The following is a 15,228-nucleotide window of genomic DNA, read 5'->3' as shown; positions in this document are numbered from 1 at the left end:
CTCACCTGGCTCCAGAGCCTCTCTAGGAGTCCGGAGGCCAAAATTGGCCCGTTTGCCAACTTCCGGTGGGACTGGAAGTTGGCAAATGGGCCGTTGTTGGCCTCCGGAGGACCTCCGGTGAGGTGGGGAAGGCCGCTTCTGCCCTCCCCAGACTCCTAGAGAGAGACTGGAGGCTGGGGAGAACAAAAAACGGGCCTTCCGGTTCTACCGGAAGTTGGCAAATGGGCTGTCTCTGGCCTCTGGAGGGCCTCTGGGGTGGGCTGTTTTCACCTTCCTCAGACTCCTAGAAAGGCTCTGGAGCCAGGTGAGAGAGAACAATGGGCCTTCCCCACCATCACCCAAGGCCCTCCGGAGGCAGGAAACAACCTGTTTCCCTACTTCTGGTGGGCCCAGAAGGTCCGAAAATCAGCGGAACTGAACTCGCGTGCCCACTGATATGGGACATACATGCCATAGGTTCACCATCACGGCCCTAGATGCTGCCCTTGCTATATTAATTCATAGCCTCCCTTAGGACATCAAGATTTATTTTTATGCTTCCTAATTCATCCCAAAGTATTCTGTTTCTCATTGTCAAGAATTTCAGTGGGATAGTGATGAGATACAGTCTAATACACTGATTATTTCAATTTTTTTCATTTTATTAAATTTACAGACATTTCTAAAATTCTGTTTTCACTGTGTCATTTCGGGGTACTGAGTAGATTAATGAGAAAAAATGAATTTCAGCAACAGTAGGATCAGGCTGCAGCATAACAAAATTGACAAAAGTGAAGGGGGTCTGAATACTTTCTGAATGCACTATATGTTTCAGTGTATTGTTTTTTTCTATTCCAATGCTACATTTTACTTTGAAAAAAATATATACTTGTAATATTGATTTCCTAAATTATAATCAACATTGAAAAAATACATACGTTTTCTTTTTTCTTTATTTCCAATGTTATGTGATGGCTCCATTTGTGCTCATAAGTTTACATACCCTGGCAGAATTTATGATTTCCTGGCCATTTTTCAGAGAATATGAATGATAACACGAACATCTTTCTTTTACTCATGGTTAGTGTTTGGCTGAAGCCATTTATTATCAATCAACTATGTTTATTCTTTTTCAATCATAATGACAACAAGAAACTACCCAAATGACCCTGATCAAAAGTTTACATACTCTGCATCCTTCATCCAGTGCTGCACTGACGTTTCTGGATTCTGAGTCATGGGGAAAGCAAAAGAATTGGCAAAGGATCTGCGGGAAAAGGTAGTTGAACTGTATAAAACAGGAAAGGGACATAAAAAGATATCCAAGGAATTGAGAATGCCAATCAGAAGTGTTCAAACTCTAATCAAGAAGTGGAAAATGAGGGGTTCTGTTGAAACCAAACCACGGTCAGGTAGACCAACTAAACTTTCAACCACCACTGCCAGGAAAATTTTTCGGGATGCAAAGAAAAACCCACGAATAACTTCAGGTGAAATACGGGACTCTCTGAAAACATGTGGTGTGGCTGTTGCAAGATGCACAATAAGGAAGCACTTGAAGAAAGATGGGCTGCATGGTCGAGTCGCCAAAAGAAAGCCATTACTACGCAAATGCCACAAAGTATCCCGCTTACAATATGCCAAACAGCACAGAGACAAGCCTCAAGCCTTCTGGCACAAAGTCATTTGGAATGATGAGACCAAAATTGAGCTTTTCAGCCACAACCATAAACGCTACATTTGGAGAGGAGTCAACACCATTCCTACTGTGAAACACGGAGGTGGATTGCTAATGTTTTGGGGATGTGTGAGTTACAAAGGCACAGGAAATTTGGTCAGAATTGATGGCACGATGACTGCAGTATGTTATCAAAAGATACTGGAGGACAATTTGCATTCATCAGCCCAGAAGCTGCGCATGGGACGTACTTCGACATTCCAACATGGCAATGATCCTAAACACAAGGCCAAGTTGACCTGTCATTGGCTACAGCAGAATAAAGTGAAGGTTCTGGAGTGACCATCTCAGTCTCCTGACCTCAATATCATTGAGCCACTCTGGGGAGATCTCAAACATGCAAGACAGCCCAAGAATTTATAGGACCTGGAAGCTTTTTGCCAGGAAGAATGGGCAACTTTACCATCTGAGAAGATAAAAAGCCACATCCACACATACCACAAAAGACTTCAAGCTGTCATTGATGTTAAAGGGGGCAATACACCGTATTAAGAACTGGGGTATGTAAACTTGTGATCAGGATCATTTGGGTAGTTTCTGTTGTCATTATGATTGAAAAAGAGTAAACACAGTTGATTGATAATAAATGGCTTCAGCGAAACACTAACCATGAATGAAAGAAAAGTTTTCATGTTATCATTCATATTCTCTGAAAAATGGCCAGGAAATCGTAAATTCTGCCAAGGTATGTAAATTTATGAGCACAACTGTATATAACAGAATATCAAAATTTTCATATTATACTTTCTGAATGCACTCCAAATAAACAAATAACAATAAGCCATTATATCATTGAGTCCAGTTTAACAACCCCCATTTTAAAATGTGTGCTATATAACTAACATTTTATTTTGTCTATAAAAAGCTATATATAGAGTGATAAGCTATTCACTGCTTTTTAAAATTATATTTTAAAATAATGAACTTGTAAAAATAACTCAGTAACTTTCCCATAATTGCTTTGATTAGGGTGCTTAGCAAAGCAATTAAAAACTTTCTTTTTATCTTTTTGAGCATTGAGTCATCAAAAGCCTTCATAAGCATTGTTTATGTATGAACTTATTACATTTTTGCAAATTAAAACCTAAGTTTTCCTTTAAAAATACTATTTAAATGTTAAGATGTTTTTTGTTGGTAATTAGGATAGGAAGAAATCTAAAATTCAGTACCAATTAGAGACGTGGGCAGAAAGTTTGTTTTTCTTCATATTGTTATTCTGAGAATTTTCAGGCATGTGTTTCTTTATCTTACTTCGAAATAATTTAATCCTAGGAAGCTGTGTCATATGATTTCTACCTGTCTAGCGGGCTCTAGCAAACTTTGCTTGCAGAATAGAAGTCTAACACACCCTTCACTTTTGTGTATAGCCCTGTACCAGTTACCCCTTACATAATTAGATAGGCATTCAAAAATGACCTCCAACAATTTGATGAACAAACAGCTTTAGTAATCTTGTATTTAAATATAAAGGATTGTACCTGTTACGTTCTCATCTCAGTAACTGACTTTCTGTTGTTTTACAGCGGCTTTCCTCACACAGTCTGTCTGTCTAGATGATACAACGGTAAAGTTTGAAATCTGGGATACAGCTGGTCAGGAAAGATATCACAGTTTGGCTCCAATGTATTACCGAGGGGCTCAGGCTGCCATTGTGGTATATGACATAACCAACCAAGTAAGTTTTTACTGTTTGCTAGTGTGCAGATATGGTGGGAGGGGGTATTGTTTATCGGAAGGGTTTGCTAAATTTGAAATGAATCCACTTTTCCATTTAGTTACTATGTCAGAAAAAAACCCAGTGTTCAGTGTTCAAAGAAGGATACAATTCTGCCAGTATGTGATAAAACTAAGGGCAAACTAACAATACATGTACATAGTACAAGTTTAAATTTAAGCAAGAATGGTTCCCCTATATATACAACATATATCACATATCACTGCAAATATAATTACCTATAGTTTGGCTTCTAAGGGGGCCTTAATCTTTACAAACATTTCACATTAGTGTGATATTTCAGGGTTTATTTCTTTTTAATAAATTTACAAACATTTCTAAAACCCTGTTTTCACTTTGTCATTATGGGGTATTGAGTGTAGATTAATGAGGAAAAAAATGAATTTCAACCTGTAGAATCAGGCTACAGCATAACAAATTGGCAAAAGTGAAGGGGATCTGAATATTTTTTGAATGCACTATATGTTTCAGTGTATTGTTTTTTTCCGTCTTTTCCAATACTACATTTAACTTTGAAAAAAAATTATACTTGTAATCATTGATTTCCTAAATTACAATCAACATTGAAAAAATACATACGTTTTCTTTTTTCTTTATTTCCAATGTTATGTGATATCTATATAACAGAATAACAAGAATTTCATTATATTATTAAATGTCATTGCATTGAAATAATATAATGCAGGTAGTCCTTGATTTATGACTACAATTGAGATTGGAATTTCCATTATAAGTTAGTGTACTTGTAAAGCGAGCCATTATGTGACCAGATCTGATTTGATAATCATTTTTACTACAGTTGTTTAGTGAATCAGCATGATCATTAAGCAAATCATATGGTCATTAAGCAAATCATATGGTCATTAAGCAAATCCAGTTTCCCTAATTGATGTTGCAGGTCAAAAACTGGCTGGAAAGGTTGCGAATTGTGGCCATGTGACCACAGCATGCTGCAAGATTGCAGAATGATGCAATCAGTCGTAAATGTGAGCAGGTTGCCAAGTACCTGAATTGCGATCATGTGACTGTGGAGGTAGTGCAGTGATTATAAGTGTGAGAAGAGGACGTAAATCACTTTTTCAGAGGTTGTCGTAACGTTCAACCATTGTTAAACAACTAGTTGGAAGTGAAGGATTACTTACATATCAAGATTTATAATAATGCAATAAAAAGGGAAAAAAAACACAGTTTGCCACTTGATCTGAGCTGTAGGTAGTCCTTGACTTATAGCTGGTTGCTTAGCAACCTTTTGAAGTTAACAATTCTCCCAAAAGCTACTTAACAATCTGGTTCCAAAGTTCTGAGGGCGTAGTCATGAGACTCCATTTTGGATGCTTGGCATGTAGCCTACATTTATGGCTATTTGCAGCAGCCCATAGTCATGTGATCACAATTTCCACCATTTTTGCTCCCCCAAAAATGGTGTTTACCTCTGAGTTTTCGCAAAAGCAGGACATGGTGAACAATGGGTTCATTTAACACCCACCACAAAAAAATGTAAAATAGGGTCAGTCACATGATGACCTGCTTTACAACTATCATGACTTAAACCGCAATGGGCAGGCTCCATTACGGTCATAAATTGAGGACTCCCTGTTGATTAATAATAGGAGAAGAATATTACCTTTGTGGCGTCATCTTTTCATGGCTTCCTAGAGGTATTTGGCCACTGTGGGAAATGAAATGCTGAAGTAGTTATACCTTCCTTTGAATCCAGAAGGTCTCCTTTTATTCCATGAAAATTAGCCAGTTTGAGTAACTTCTGAAATATTGCTTGATAGTAATTTAGAAATACATTTTTCTTTTGTCTGCATTTCTGATATTCTGTTGTCTGTCTTTTCTGAAAGGAAACATTTGCACGAGCAAAAACATGGGTGAAAGAACTCCAACGGCAAGCTAGCCCAAATATTGTTATAGCCTTAGCAGGAAATAAGGCTGATCTTGCCAACAAGCGCATGGTAGAATATGAAGTAAGTGATATCTTTTGATTAAGATTACCTTTTAACACAAGTTATTTTGCTCATAGTAAGATAGTAGCTTTTATAATTCTGCAAGGCTAAAGCATATGTCCAGGTAAATGGTGTTAGCTTTGCCTTTCTTTTGATGAAAGAAAAGTTAGATAGTTGAGGGTTTTCCAATTTATCCAGTTGGAATTCCATGACTTAATCTCCATTCTGTATTATATTTGCCCTTTTGTTAGCTTTTGGACAAGAATAAGGCTGCCTACTCTTGGGCTAAGTTAATACTGAATCAGAATTTGGGACCACCATGTTTAGTATTTTTGACTCTGGCTTTCTGATTCCTCAGGCAAATATCTTTTAGCTGTGTCCTTTTAGTGAGAGATAACTAGGATTAACATTTAGAGTTTCTGAGTTGAAGGGTGTCACCCCACCCGCAAAAAAACCTTGAAAGTATAATATGCTTGCAAATGTTCTATTTTATTTTAATACTTTACATGCCTCTAACGTAAAACAGATTTGCCACATTTTATATAAGACTTTTACCATGAGCTATCTTTATTGCTGTACTTTACACATGAGAGAGAATTATTGCTTTCAAAGAGACCCTTACACTGATAATTTGGTCCAAAGGAACTACATACATAATGTCAGTTCAGAATAGTCACAGTGTATAAATATAGTAGTTGGGAATGTGAGGAAAATTAAATTTTAAGAAAGGATAGTAAAGCAACAAGAAAAAGACTCAGATCTACAGAATACAGAATCCCTCAATCGTTTTTGAAAGAAAAATAACTTCAAAATGATAACAATTATGGCTCATGTACTTGAAATTGTGGTGCAAAGTAAGCTTTAGAATGCAATTACTATGTACAGTATTAAAACTAACAGTTTTTTTTATCACAGTTATGGCCAGCAATTCACACCTACGTACTCCTTGTTCATAACATAATAACACACACAATCTTACTAGGAAGTGAGAATGATAAATATAAGAATTCAAAATAACATTTTTCACTGAGGAATTTCTAATTTGCCCATGAACCCTTGTGGTGACTGCACTCTTAAAACTGTTATAGTCTTCATGCCATTCTCCAAATACTTTCCATGTCTATGAAGCAGCTGGAAATAGTTTTTATTAAATTAATAATGAAATAAAAACAGGTCCAGATTGCATAGGAACAAAGAATCAGTAATGGTAATATACAATGTTGCAAGCTGTTTTTATTCACTGTATATAATATTTTTTCTTTCTAGGTCCCCAAAATGTACATTTTTCTCTTAATCCTCACAACCCAAGATCTAGCCTAGGTTGAGAAATGGATTACTTTCTTTTGCCCTTTTAGGTGATACTCAAGGCTCAGTATGGTAAATCTCAGTAGGAAAGTTTTGTAATATGTGTGCATACAGCATTTTAAATCTAAGATAGACTCTGAAGTTCAGATATGATTTGCAGTTTGTTTACCTTTCCAAACTACAGTCTTAGAAAATAATCTTTGTATGATATTCCCTTATATCTGGCATTATGACAGAGATTCTAGATTGAAATAGGCTTCTAATAATTTATTTCAACGTTAGTGGTTCTGTTAAAAAAGAGAACCTGCTCTTTCTTTCTAGTTCTTCAGATTCTGAGGAATTGTATTTTGTATTCTATATTTTAAGCAGTGAACAATGTTGTCCATTTGCTTTGTCTAATTCAGAGCATTAAATTTGTCTAAAGTTCAGTTTGTTCTTTTCTGTCTTACTGTCCTGCAGGAGGCCCAGGCTTATGCAGATGATAACAGTCTATTGTTTATGGAGACATCAGCCAAGACAGCAATGAACGTTAATGATCTCTTCCTGGCAATAGGTAATGTGCAAGGCATTCATTACATTACAGGTGGTCCTTGATTTATTCCCTTAATGACAGTTGGCCTTGGAAAGGGTGCTTTATGTCCTGTAAAGCACTTCTGACTGTAGCAAAGGGTTGCACCTGTGCACATACATGTCATTACAATCACTTGGCAACCCATTCGTATTTACAACTGGTTGCCAAAGGCCCTGTGATCCTGTAATCGCCTATGCAATCTTCCCTGCTGGCTTCCTCAGAAAGTCTTGGACTTCAGAGGAAGAATTTTCAGCCCCTGAGTAGAGAGATACTTGCATACAACCTGTGCTGGGCCTCCCCTACCCTCCTGAGGCACTCCGCATTCCTTAACTTATGCACTGCCTCTCTGTTACAATGTTGAAAATCCTTCCTGCCGAAATCCAAGCAGGATTTTCAGCGTCAGAGGAAAGAGACACTTGTGCATGACCTGTGCCAGGTCTCCCAGAGTCTTCTCACCCCCTCAGAGGCAGCCCACATTCTTTACCTGACACTCTGTTCGCTTAACAATCCACGAGATCACTTAATGACTACAACCAGTAGTGTCAGGATTGCAGTACTTAGTGAAGCAGTCACATGACTACTTTTTTAATGACTGACAATCCAGTTCCAATTGTGGTCATAAATCGAAAATTGCCTATACTTACTAAAGGCTTTGGCTCGTTAAATTCAGATGGATTGTTTCACATCAAACTGTTCATCTTGATAGATAGTGGTTTCCTCCATGTGATTTCTTCCTGCCTCTTATTTAAAGATATTTGCAAAGAACTACTAATTAGAGCACATGTGGGGAAACATTCTCTAGCTAGCCTTTTTTAATAGATGTAAATATTTTCTGAAGAGAATGAGAACTATTTGTAATTATTTCCACACGCTTTATCTTACATGTCATGACCTACAGTTTAGATCAGGGATGGGGAACTGTGGCCCTCCAGATGTTGTTCAGCTACAGGTTTTAGAATCCCTCACCCTTAGCCACTCTGGTTGTAAGCTTTTAATTTCAGCAATTTCTGCAGGTCGCAAGCTCTTCACCCTGATAAAGTGAAACAGGTACCAGCTATGCTTTCTAACTGTTCTCAGAATTTGTGCTTTTTGAGGATGTCAGCTGCTTTACTGGTGAAGTCATCTGTAAATTGTAGTTCTGAGCTTAGTCAGCTAACAGGGGGCAGCAAAAGACTATTGGTTTCTCTTCAGGATTTGCTCAGTGCTACCAAGTGAATTATAGTTTCTTATTTCAGCCTATTCTGTACAAATTATTAGCATACTGCTTGTTGATACCAGGAGCTGCACTTAGCTTTTAAGTGGTATATTGAGAGCTATGCTCCAGAGAGTAAGATTACTTAATTTAGCCTTAGATATATTTTTTCCAACCATGTATTTAATAATCTCCACCCCTCAAATTAAATTACAATTTTGGAACAATTTTGGAATTCCCTGGACTTTTATATATACTTGTATACAACCCAGGGATCATACACTGTGCAGCTCTGGTGTAAATAATTATGAGTTTTTAAAAAGAAATTCTAGAGAACCCCCCCCCCTCCAGCTAACCAAGTTTGAATATTGGGGTGCAGGGTGTTTTAAACTGTGCCCTTATAAATTCCACCTTAGTAGAAGTATAACATTAGAGCCTTTGGCAATTCTGGTTTTCATGTGATGATACCTATTTTAGCATTCAGTGTAATATCTATTTGAACTTTAATTTCAAAATTTCCACAACAGATGGAAATATTGGAGTTACCATTTCAGTGCAAACCTGCTATTTCAGTGCACCTAAGTTCACTGCTGTTATTCCAGTAATTGATCATATAAGAGCAGGAACCATTTGGGTAGCCAGTGCTGCAGAAGCCTGACATCACTGGTACTTTCTTTATTCTTTATTCATATCAGAAACTGGCATTAAACTTGCCACCCATCGCCGCTATCACCTATCACCATCTCAGTGCACCCATTTTCGGCCCCCCGTGCATCCCGTTTTCGGCCTCTGCATGCCCCATTTTATTTAAAATGCTCATAACACACTATCTCATTTGGATGGCTTAAGTTCATTTGCTCTACTTTTGATTTTTGTGTTTTAATTTTTTAGGCTGTCTTTGAAGACCGATTTTAGAAGGCCAAGAGTTGATACATTATTAATATTTAAATATGTGTGAATTATGGAATAAAGCAACATATCAATAAAGCAATTCAAGTAATGCAAACCAATGGCAGGAAAGCAATCCAGGAGGGAGCCCAAATATGCTTCCAAAATAAGTTTTAATTTGCCAGATGAAGGCCAGTAAGGGAGCTCTGCAATACAAAATGTATTTTATTTATTCAGAACTCTGTGGGATAAAACGCGGCAATTGCTTTTCCTCAGTAACATCTTTGTCTGTTCTTCCAGCTAAGAAGCTGCCAAAGAGTGAGCCCCAGAGCACAGGGGGTGCTGTGGGGCGGCGAGGTGTGGACCTTCATGAGCAGTCCCAGCAGAACAAGAGCCAGTGTTGTAGCAACTGAATGGTGGCGTTCAGGCAGCGAGAGATAAGATATAACCTCCATTTCTACCCCACTCCACCTCCCTTCCCTTCCAATAACAGCATTGGCACACTTGGAAGCCGTCCCTTCTCCTGAGAGCTCCGTTTAACTGCACTTCTAACGCTTCAGAAACCATCACAAGACGTCTGTTACCACCACCCAACGGAAAGTGGAGATAGACCGACCGGGGACTTAACTTCCAAAAACAAACTCTTATTCACTTTGTATTATAGGTGCAAATAGCTACCTACTTATTTGGATTCCCCTGCTCTGTTTTCTCCCTGATACTACTACTTTCCCTTGCCATCTCTTATCCCTCCAGCGCACGTGCACCCGTACACACCCACGCTGTCTTTGCTCTGATAAAATATGTTCTTAGTCCTATAACATTCACCACCACCCTTCACCTCCCCTTTCCTTTCATTTTCTTTAATAATCTGGGGGACAGTCACAAGCAAGGAGAAACATAATTCTTGGAGATTTATTTTTTAAGAGCAAATTTAACTGACTTTCTCAAAAAAAAAAATGCACAATTATTTGAGAAGATCCTCTTAGGAGTTTTCTTACTCATTTTCCATAGTTTCAGAAAAGCTGCAGTGTCCTCGGTTAACTTTTTTTTTTAGGGCAGAGACTTGTGGTTAGATTGGAAAGGATGATTGTATTTGCTTTTTTTTTTTTTTCCTGGCTACGGTATGAGAGTGGTCCATTGTCTCAGTGTCGTGAATATAAGGATAAAATGGCTATAAATATAGAGTATAAGAAATACTTTCCAGGACCCTTGCATTTGCTCTTGATTGATGCCTTATATTTTTATTGGCCAGGACAGTACAGGCAGGGCGCAGTGGGGTTGGAGATGAAAACAAGTATACCTTTTAATGTTGCTATTTCAAGTCAGAAGGCTACGGTGTCTCTCCTTTGTTTAGATTCAGTTGTCAGTCCTATTAGAATGAAGAAAGAGAATCGCTTATCTGTAGAAACAAGGTACAAAGAAGACTTAATTTAGCTTTGTTACCTTGGACCCTCTGTCAGGATTCTCCTTGGATAGGTTCTGTCTGCTTAGCCTGCACCTTGGATATGTACATCATTGGTCCATGAAGTAGAAAAGGGTTCTAAATTGCCAAAAGGAAAAAAGTCCATGTGTCCTTAGCAAAACTTGAATAGGGGCAGTTCCCAAGGGTCGCTGCAGATTTTAGAAGTTTTTAGCTATATGGTTGGAATGAGAAACGGGGGGCAAAAAAGGCAGCACTCTTGTTGGGCAACATGTGACAGGAGGACTAGTACTGTATTTGATATGTTTCCCTTGTTTGAAAAGCGCCATTTTTTGCCTTCTGATTCCTTCCTCACATATAAGACTTGTCTAAAGGGCCTCTAAACCTGAGAATTGTTTAAATTGACAGTTTTTTTTTTCTTGCATGCAAAAATGAATAATTTAGGAGTGGGTGACACTGGGATTTTTAGTTTCCTGCTTGTTAGCTAAACAACTTTTTAATAAATTAACTGTAGATAGTGCTACATTGTAAAACAAAGTGTTTCACCTTCTCTCAAATAGCCAGCATCAATCTGTTCTCCATATAAGAACTGTCTCCCCTCTTCAACTGTGGCCTTTACAGAGTTAACAGCATATTCCTCCAGTCCATGCTCTCTCGTTAAATGCTCATAGCTTTTTCATGCTTCAAACTTGAATACAGTTTCTAAAGAGGAACTATTTCCCGGTGCTATCTAGAACTGGTTTAGGGAGCTTTTCTTGGATGTTTACTCCATGCAAATTTCTCACATGGTTGAATGTTCTACAACAACAGCTTGACATGGGTTTATACACACACACACGGACGGACAGACACACACACACACATACACACACACACACACACACACACTGGACATCAATTCTCTATTATTGGCCCATGCATTTTAATATTGTATTTGTACATAATGTCCTCCTATATTCTGTATAAAGGCTTGCATTTTCTCCCATTCACTGGTGTAACTTAAGTACCAATGTCCACTTAATCAGTGTGAGCATTTAGCATCTGAACTCCAGGCCACCCTGTAGCCTTATGTGGAAACTGTTAAACTCGACACTGCTGCTGGCACATAGCACGGTTGTGCTGCCATTATAAAGGCTAGTTATCTCCACACGTGGCTTTATTGATCTGGAAATAATGAATGGGGGAATCAGACCAGGCTGCAGCTTTAATTATTCAGCAACATGCTGTAGAGTTACGTGTGCTGTAACATCTTCTTTCACCCAATTTACATACACAGTTACTTCTGCAGGTTTAATCTGACTTTTCTCTAGAAAGGTTCATATAGTTTATAAAGCTATCTGGGATCATCTAGATGACTTTAAGAATTTTTCAGTACTCCCTGAGATCTGTTTAAGATCTAATCCTCTTTTTGTTCAAACCCCCAAAGTTCTACATGAATTCTGAAATGGCATCTTACAATTGTGGATTTATTAACTATAAAACTCTTCTTTGTTGACGGTGCTCTGACTCCATGTGCATACAATGACACTTGCAGTCCTTATGGAGAACCCAGGAGGAGTCCTAAGCATGTCCTTTCCCTCTTCAATAAAGCTGAAATACTGCACTGTGCTCAGCTCATGACAATGGAAAAATAGATTTTATATTTAAGTAACAAGCAAACCCATTTCTTTCAGTTATTGCCCATCACTTGTTTTTACTAATTCGCTATTAGGTCTTAGACCAAGTGAGGACACTGCAGCTTTTTCTAAACAGAGCAATCCCCCTTTTTCTTCAACTTACTCTTCTCATCTGATCAGAATTCTTTTTTTTTTTTCCTTCTGAGAAAACTCATATTGCATTTAAAATAACAAATCATGGTAACAGAATTCAACTGCTGATTTACCAATGTATTTAATGTAAGTAAACAAAAATCAGTGTATTAGATGAGCTTGCTGCTTCATTGTGATTTAAAATACATGCCGAATGATAATAGAAATACGAGGTAACTTTGAAAAGTGTAAATATCCTTTTGCAAGCGGGAAGAGAAGACACCAACTCATAGGTAGCCCAGACTTAGAAGCAGATGTGATGGTTACTTAGGATACTTTTGAGTTCAGAAAGTTTCCTTCAAAGTGCCTAATAAACCAGGCTTAGCTTTTGGACTCTTGATAGTCTACTGGGAAAGATAGGGCTACGTATGCTAGATCAGTTAACAATAAAATAATTACTTAGCTTAAAACCTTGAGCCTGCCATATGCGAATACAATTCTATGTAGCAGAAGACAGTAGGAGAACCAAGCCCAGGAGGTTTAGATAGGTTTGTTTTTTTTTTAAAAAAAAAAAAACCTTAAAATTCAAGCAGCACAAGTTTTATCTAATGAAAAATAAAGGGATTTGAAATGGATAATAGGGTATAGAAGTACTTTATAACAAATATTCTTAGAATAAGTTACAGAAAATATGTATAATTATTAGCCCATGCTACTCATCTTTATTTGACATAGTTTTGCTTATTTGAATAAGGTTTTCTTTCCCCAAAGAGTATTCATAAAATTTCAGCCATCTTATACCTACAGCTATTTCCTGAAATTTGATCACCTTAGGAGGGGCATGGAAAAATTACACATATTTGCACCTTGGTCATTTCTACTGAAATTCACCGGGGGGGGGGGGGGGGGGGGGGGGGGGGGGGGGGGGGGGGGGGGGGAAATGTCAGTTTAGTTTAAAAAAAACAATGGTGTTAGCTTAAGGTGGGAAAAAAATGCTCCCAATTCATCATTCACAAGGTACCTTGTATGAGTTTGTAAATAAGGCATCTGTAAATACTGCCAAACACATTGGGTAGCAAAATGAACAACTTAACAGTGTGTGAAATTTGCTCATTTTTTTCCTAATGAGAATATAAACCTTTTGCAAGGGAAGTGGTAAAGATATTTAATAAATTGCAACCAACTCCCAGTCTTGGGGAATCTTTTAGGCATTGCTGTCACATGCACATTTTCCAGTTTTGAAGATGGAGAATCCAGATCTTCAGAAGTTGAACCTTTTACTTTCAGAGATCTTCATGAGGGTCTAGCATACATTTATGCAGCAGTCTGGGTAAGGCTGTAAATGTATGACTCTGCAAATGTTGGCTTGGGATCCTTGTTTACCATTCTGGCAGAAAATAGGACTTGAAGTTCAATCACATCTGGAGGACCACAGTAACTGGACCATAGAAACAATCATCCACCTCCAGATTTCACTATTGTCTCTTATTAAAATCATGCAATACAAGTATTTTGTGTTTCAAACATGCAAATGAACTGACAAAATGAGAGCATGAGTATCTCTAGTGGCTTATTGCATATTACATATTACAGTTTGCGATGAACTGCATTCTGTACATACTGTATAATCAGTCCTGCAACACACATTATTCCATAATGAATGCTTGTTAGCCTCTGTTTGTACCTGGAACGCATTTTTCTCTTTCCCCTTATACACAGTTTGGCCTATAAACATTTTAAATTTGCATACAGAAAGCAAGGACTGGCCATAAAAAACATGGACATCTGCAGATTAGCAAAATTTGGTATTTCTGCATTGTGGCCTGTAGGGAGCGCTGCTGAATAATGTCAGTTTAGGAAGTTGAACGCTGAGATGGAATACTGTACTGATTTCCAAAAATAATGAAAAAAAAACTTGTTGCAAAAATTTTTGTATTATGGATGTTCCTTGGGGTGAGCAAATTACTACAACAAACCTAAACCCATTTCAATCAAGATATTCACTGATGAGTAATACACTGGATTCAAACTCTTAACATTCCTTCCTTTCCCCTAGTCATTACCAAGATACTATTGAATTACTGAAAGCTGATTGCACTGATAATGGTGAAAAGTGGAACCCAGTATTTGAGGAAAAAGTTTTGAAACAAATGTGTCAATTCCATGTTCACCCCAAATGGATTTGTTCTATGGAAGCTTACTACAAATCGGAGCATACACATATTTTTATCTCTGTTCTCTCTTAGCCGTGTACCAAAACTTCCCTTCTTTCCTGCTACCCCAGTTTTTTTTTATTTAGATTTAGACATTATATAATAAATTAGCCCACCAACAATAACTGACAACTCTGCATGGATAGCTTTGATCAGAGGAAAATTTGTCAACCTAGTATATCTTTTTTTCCCCTCCAACAGTATCATTTTGTCAAATATCCAGTCTGCTCTTCTGGAATATGATGGACAGGTTAAGCATTTTGATCATTTTGGAAGACATGATTAAATTGAAATTACATATTCCTGTAATTGGTTGATCACTATATTAAATCTGAATCCAAAGTACATTTATTTTTGAAGTTCCACAGAATTCAGTGGGATGCATGGGAAATATATGTGAAACTTAAGAACCAACCAAATCTAGTTCCTACCAACATGCTTCAAATGAATATTCTATAAAACAGCATTTTTCCCCATGTTTTAAATTCCA

General features: G+C 37.6%; 1 protein-coding gene across 2 annotated transcripts in view; it reads left to right on the top strand.

Moving 5' to 3' along the window:
• Positions 1-12,698, top strand: part of RAB5B (RAB5B, member RAS oncogene family) — a 28,746-nt gene extending 16,048 nt beyond the window's left edge. For both annotated transcript variants that reach the window (XM_070937753.1, XM_070937752.1), the window contains exons 3-6: positions 3,241-3,392; positions 5,300-5,422; positions 7,166-7,259; positions 9,658-12,698. In XM_070937753.1, coding sequence (XP_070793854.1) covers positions 3,241-3,392; positions 5,300-5,422; positions 7,166-7,259; positions 9,658-9,770 — 482 coding nt within the window. In that variant the 3' untranslated portion in view covers positions 9,771-12,698. The remainder of the gene's footprint in view (positions 1-3,240; positions 3,393-5,299; positions 5,423-7,165; positions 7,260-9,657) is intronic.
• The last annotated feature ends 2,530 nt before the right edge of the window (positions 12,699-15,228 follow it).

Source organism: Pituophis catenifer, unplaced genomic scaffold, assembly GCF_029215685.1.
Source record: "Pituophis catenifer annectens isolate HBS135680 unplaced genomic scaffold, rPitCat1.0.hap2 SCAF_2, whole genome shotgun sequence".
NCBI classification, from domain to species: Eukaryota; Metazoa; Chordata; class Lepidosauria; order Squamata; family Colubridae; genus Pituophis; species Pituophis catenifer.
This window is presented reverse-complemented; position numbering and strand designations above follow the sequence as displayed.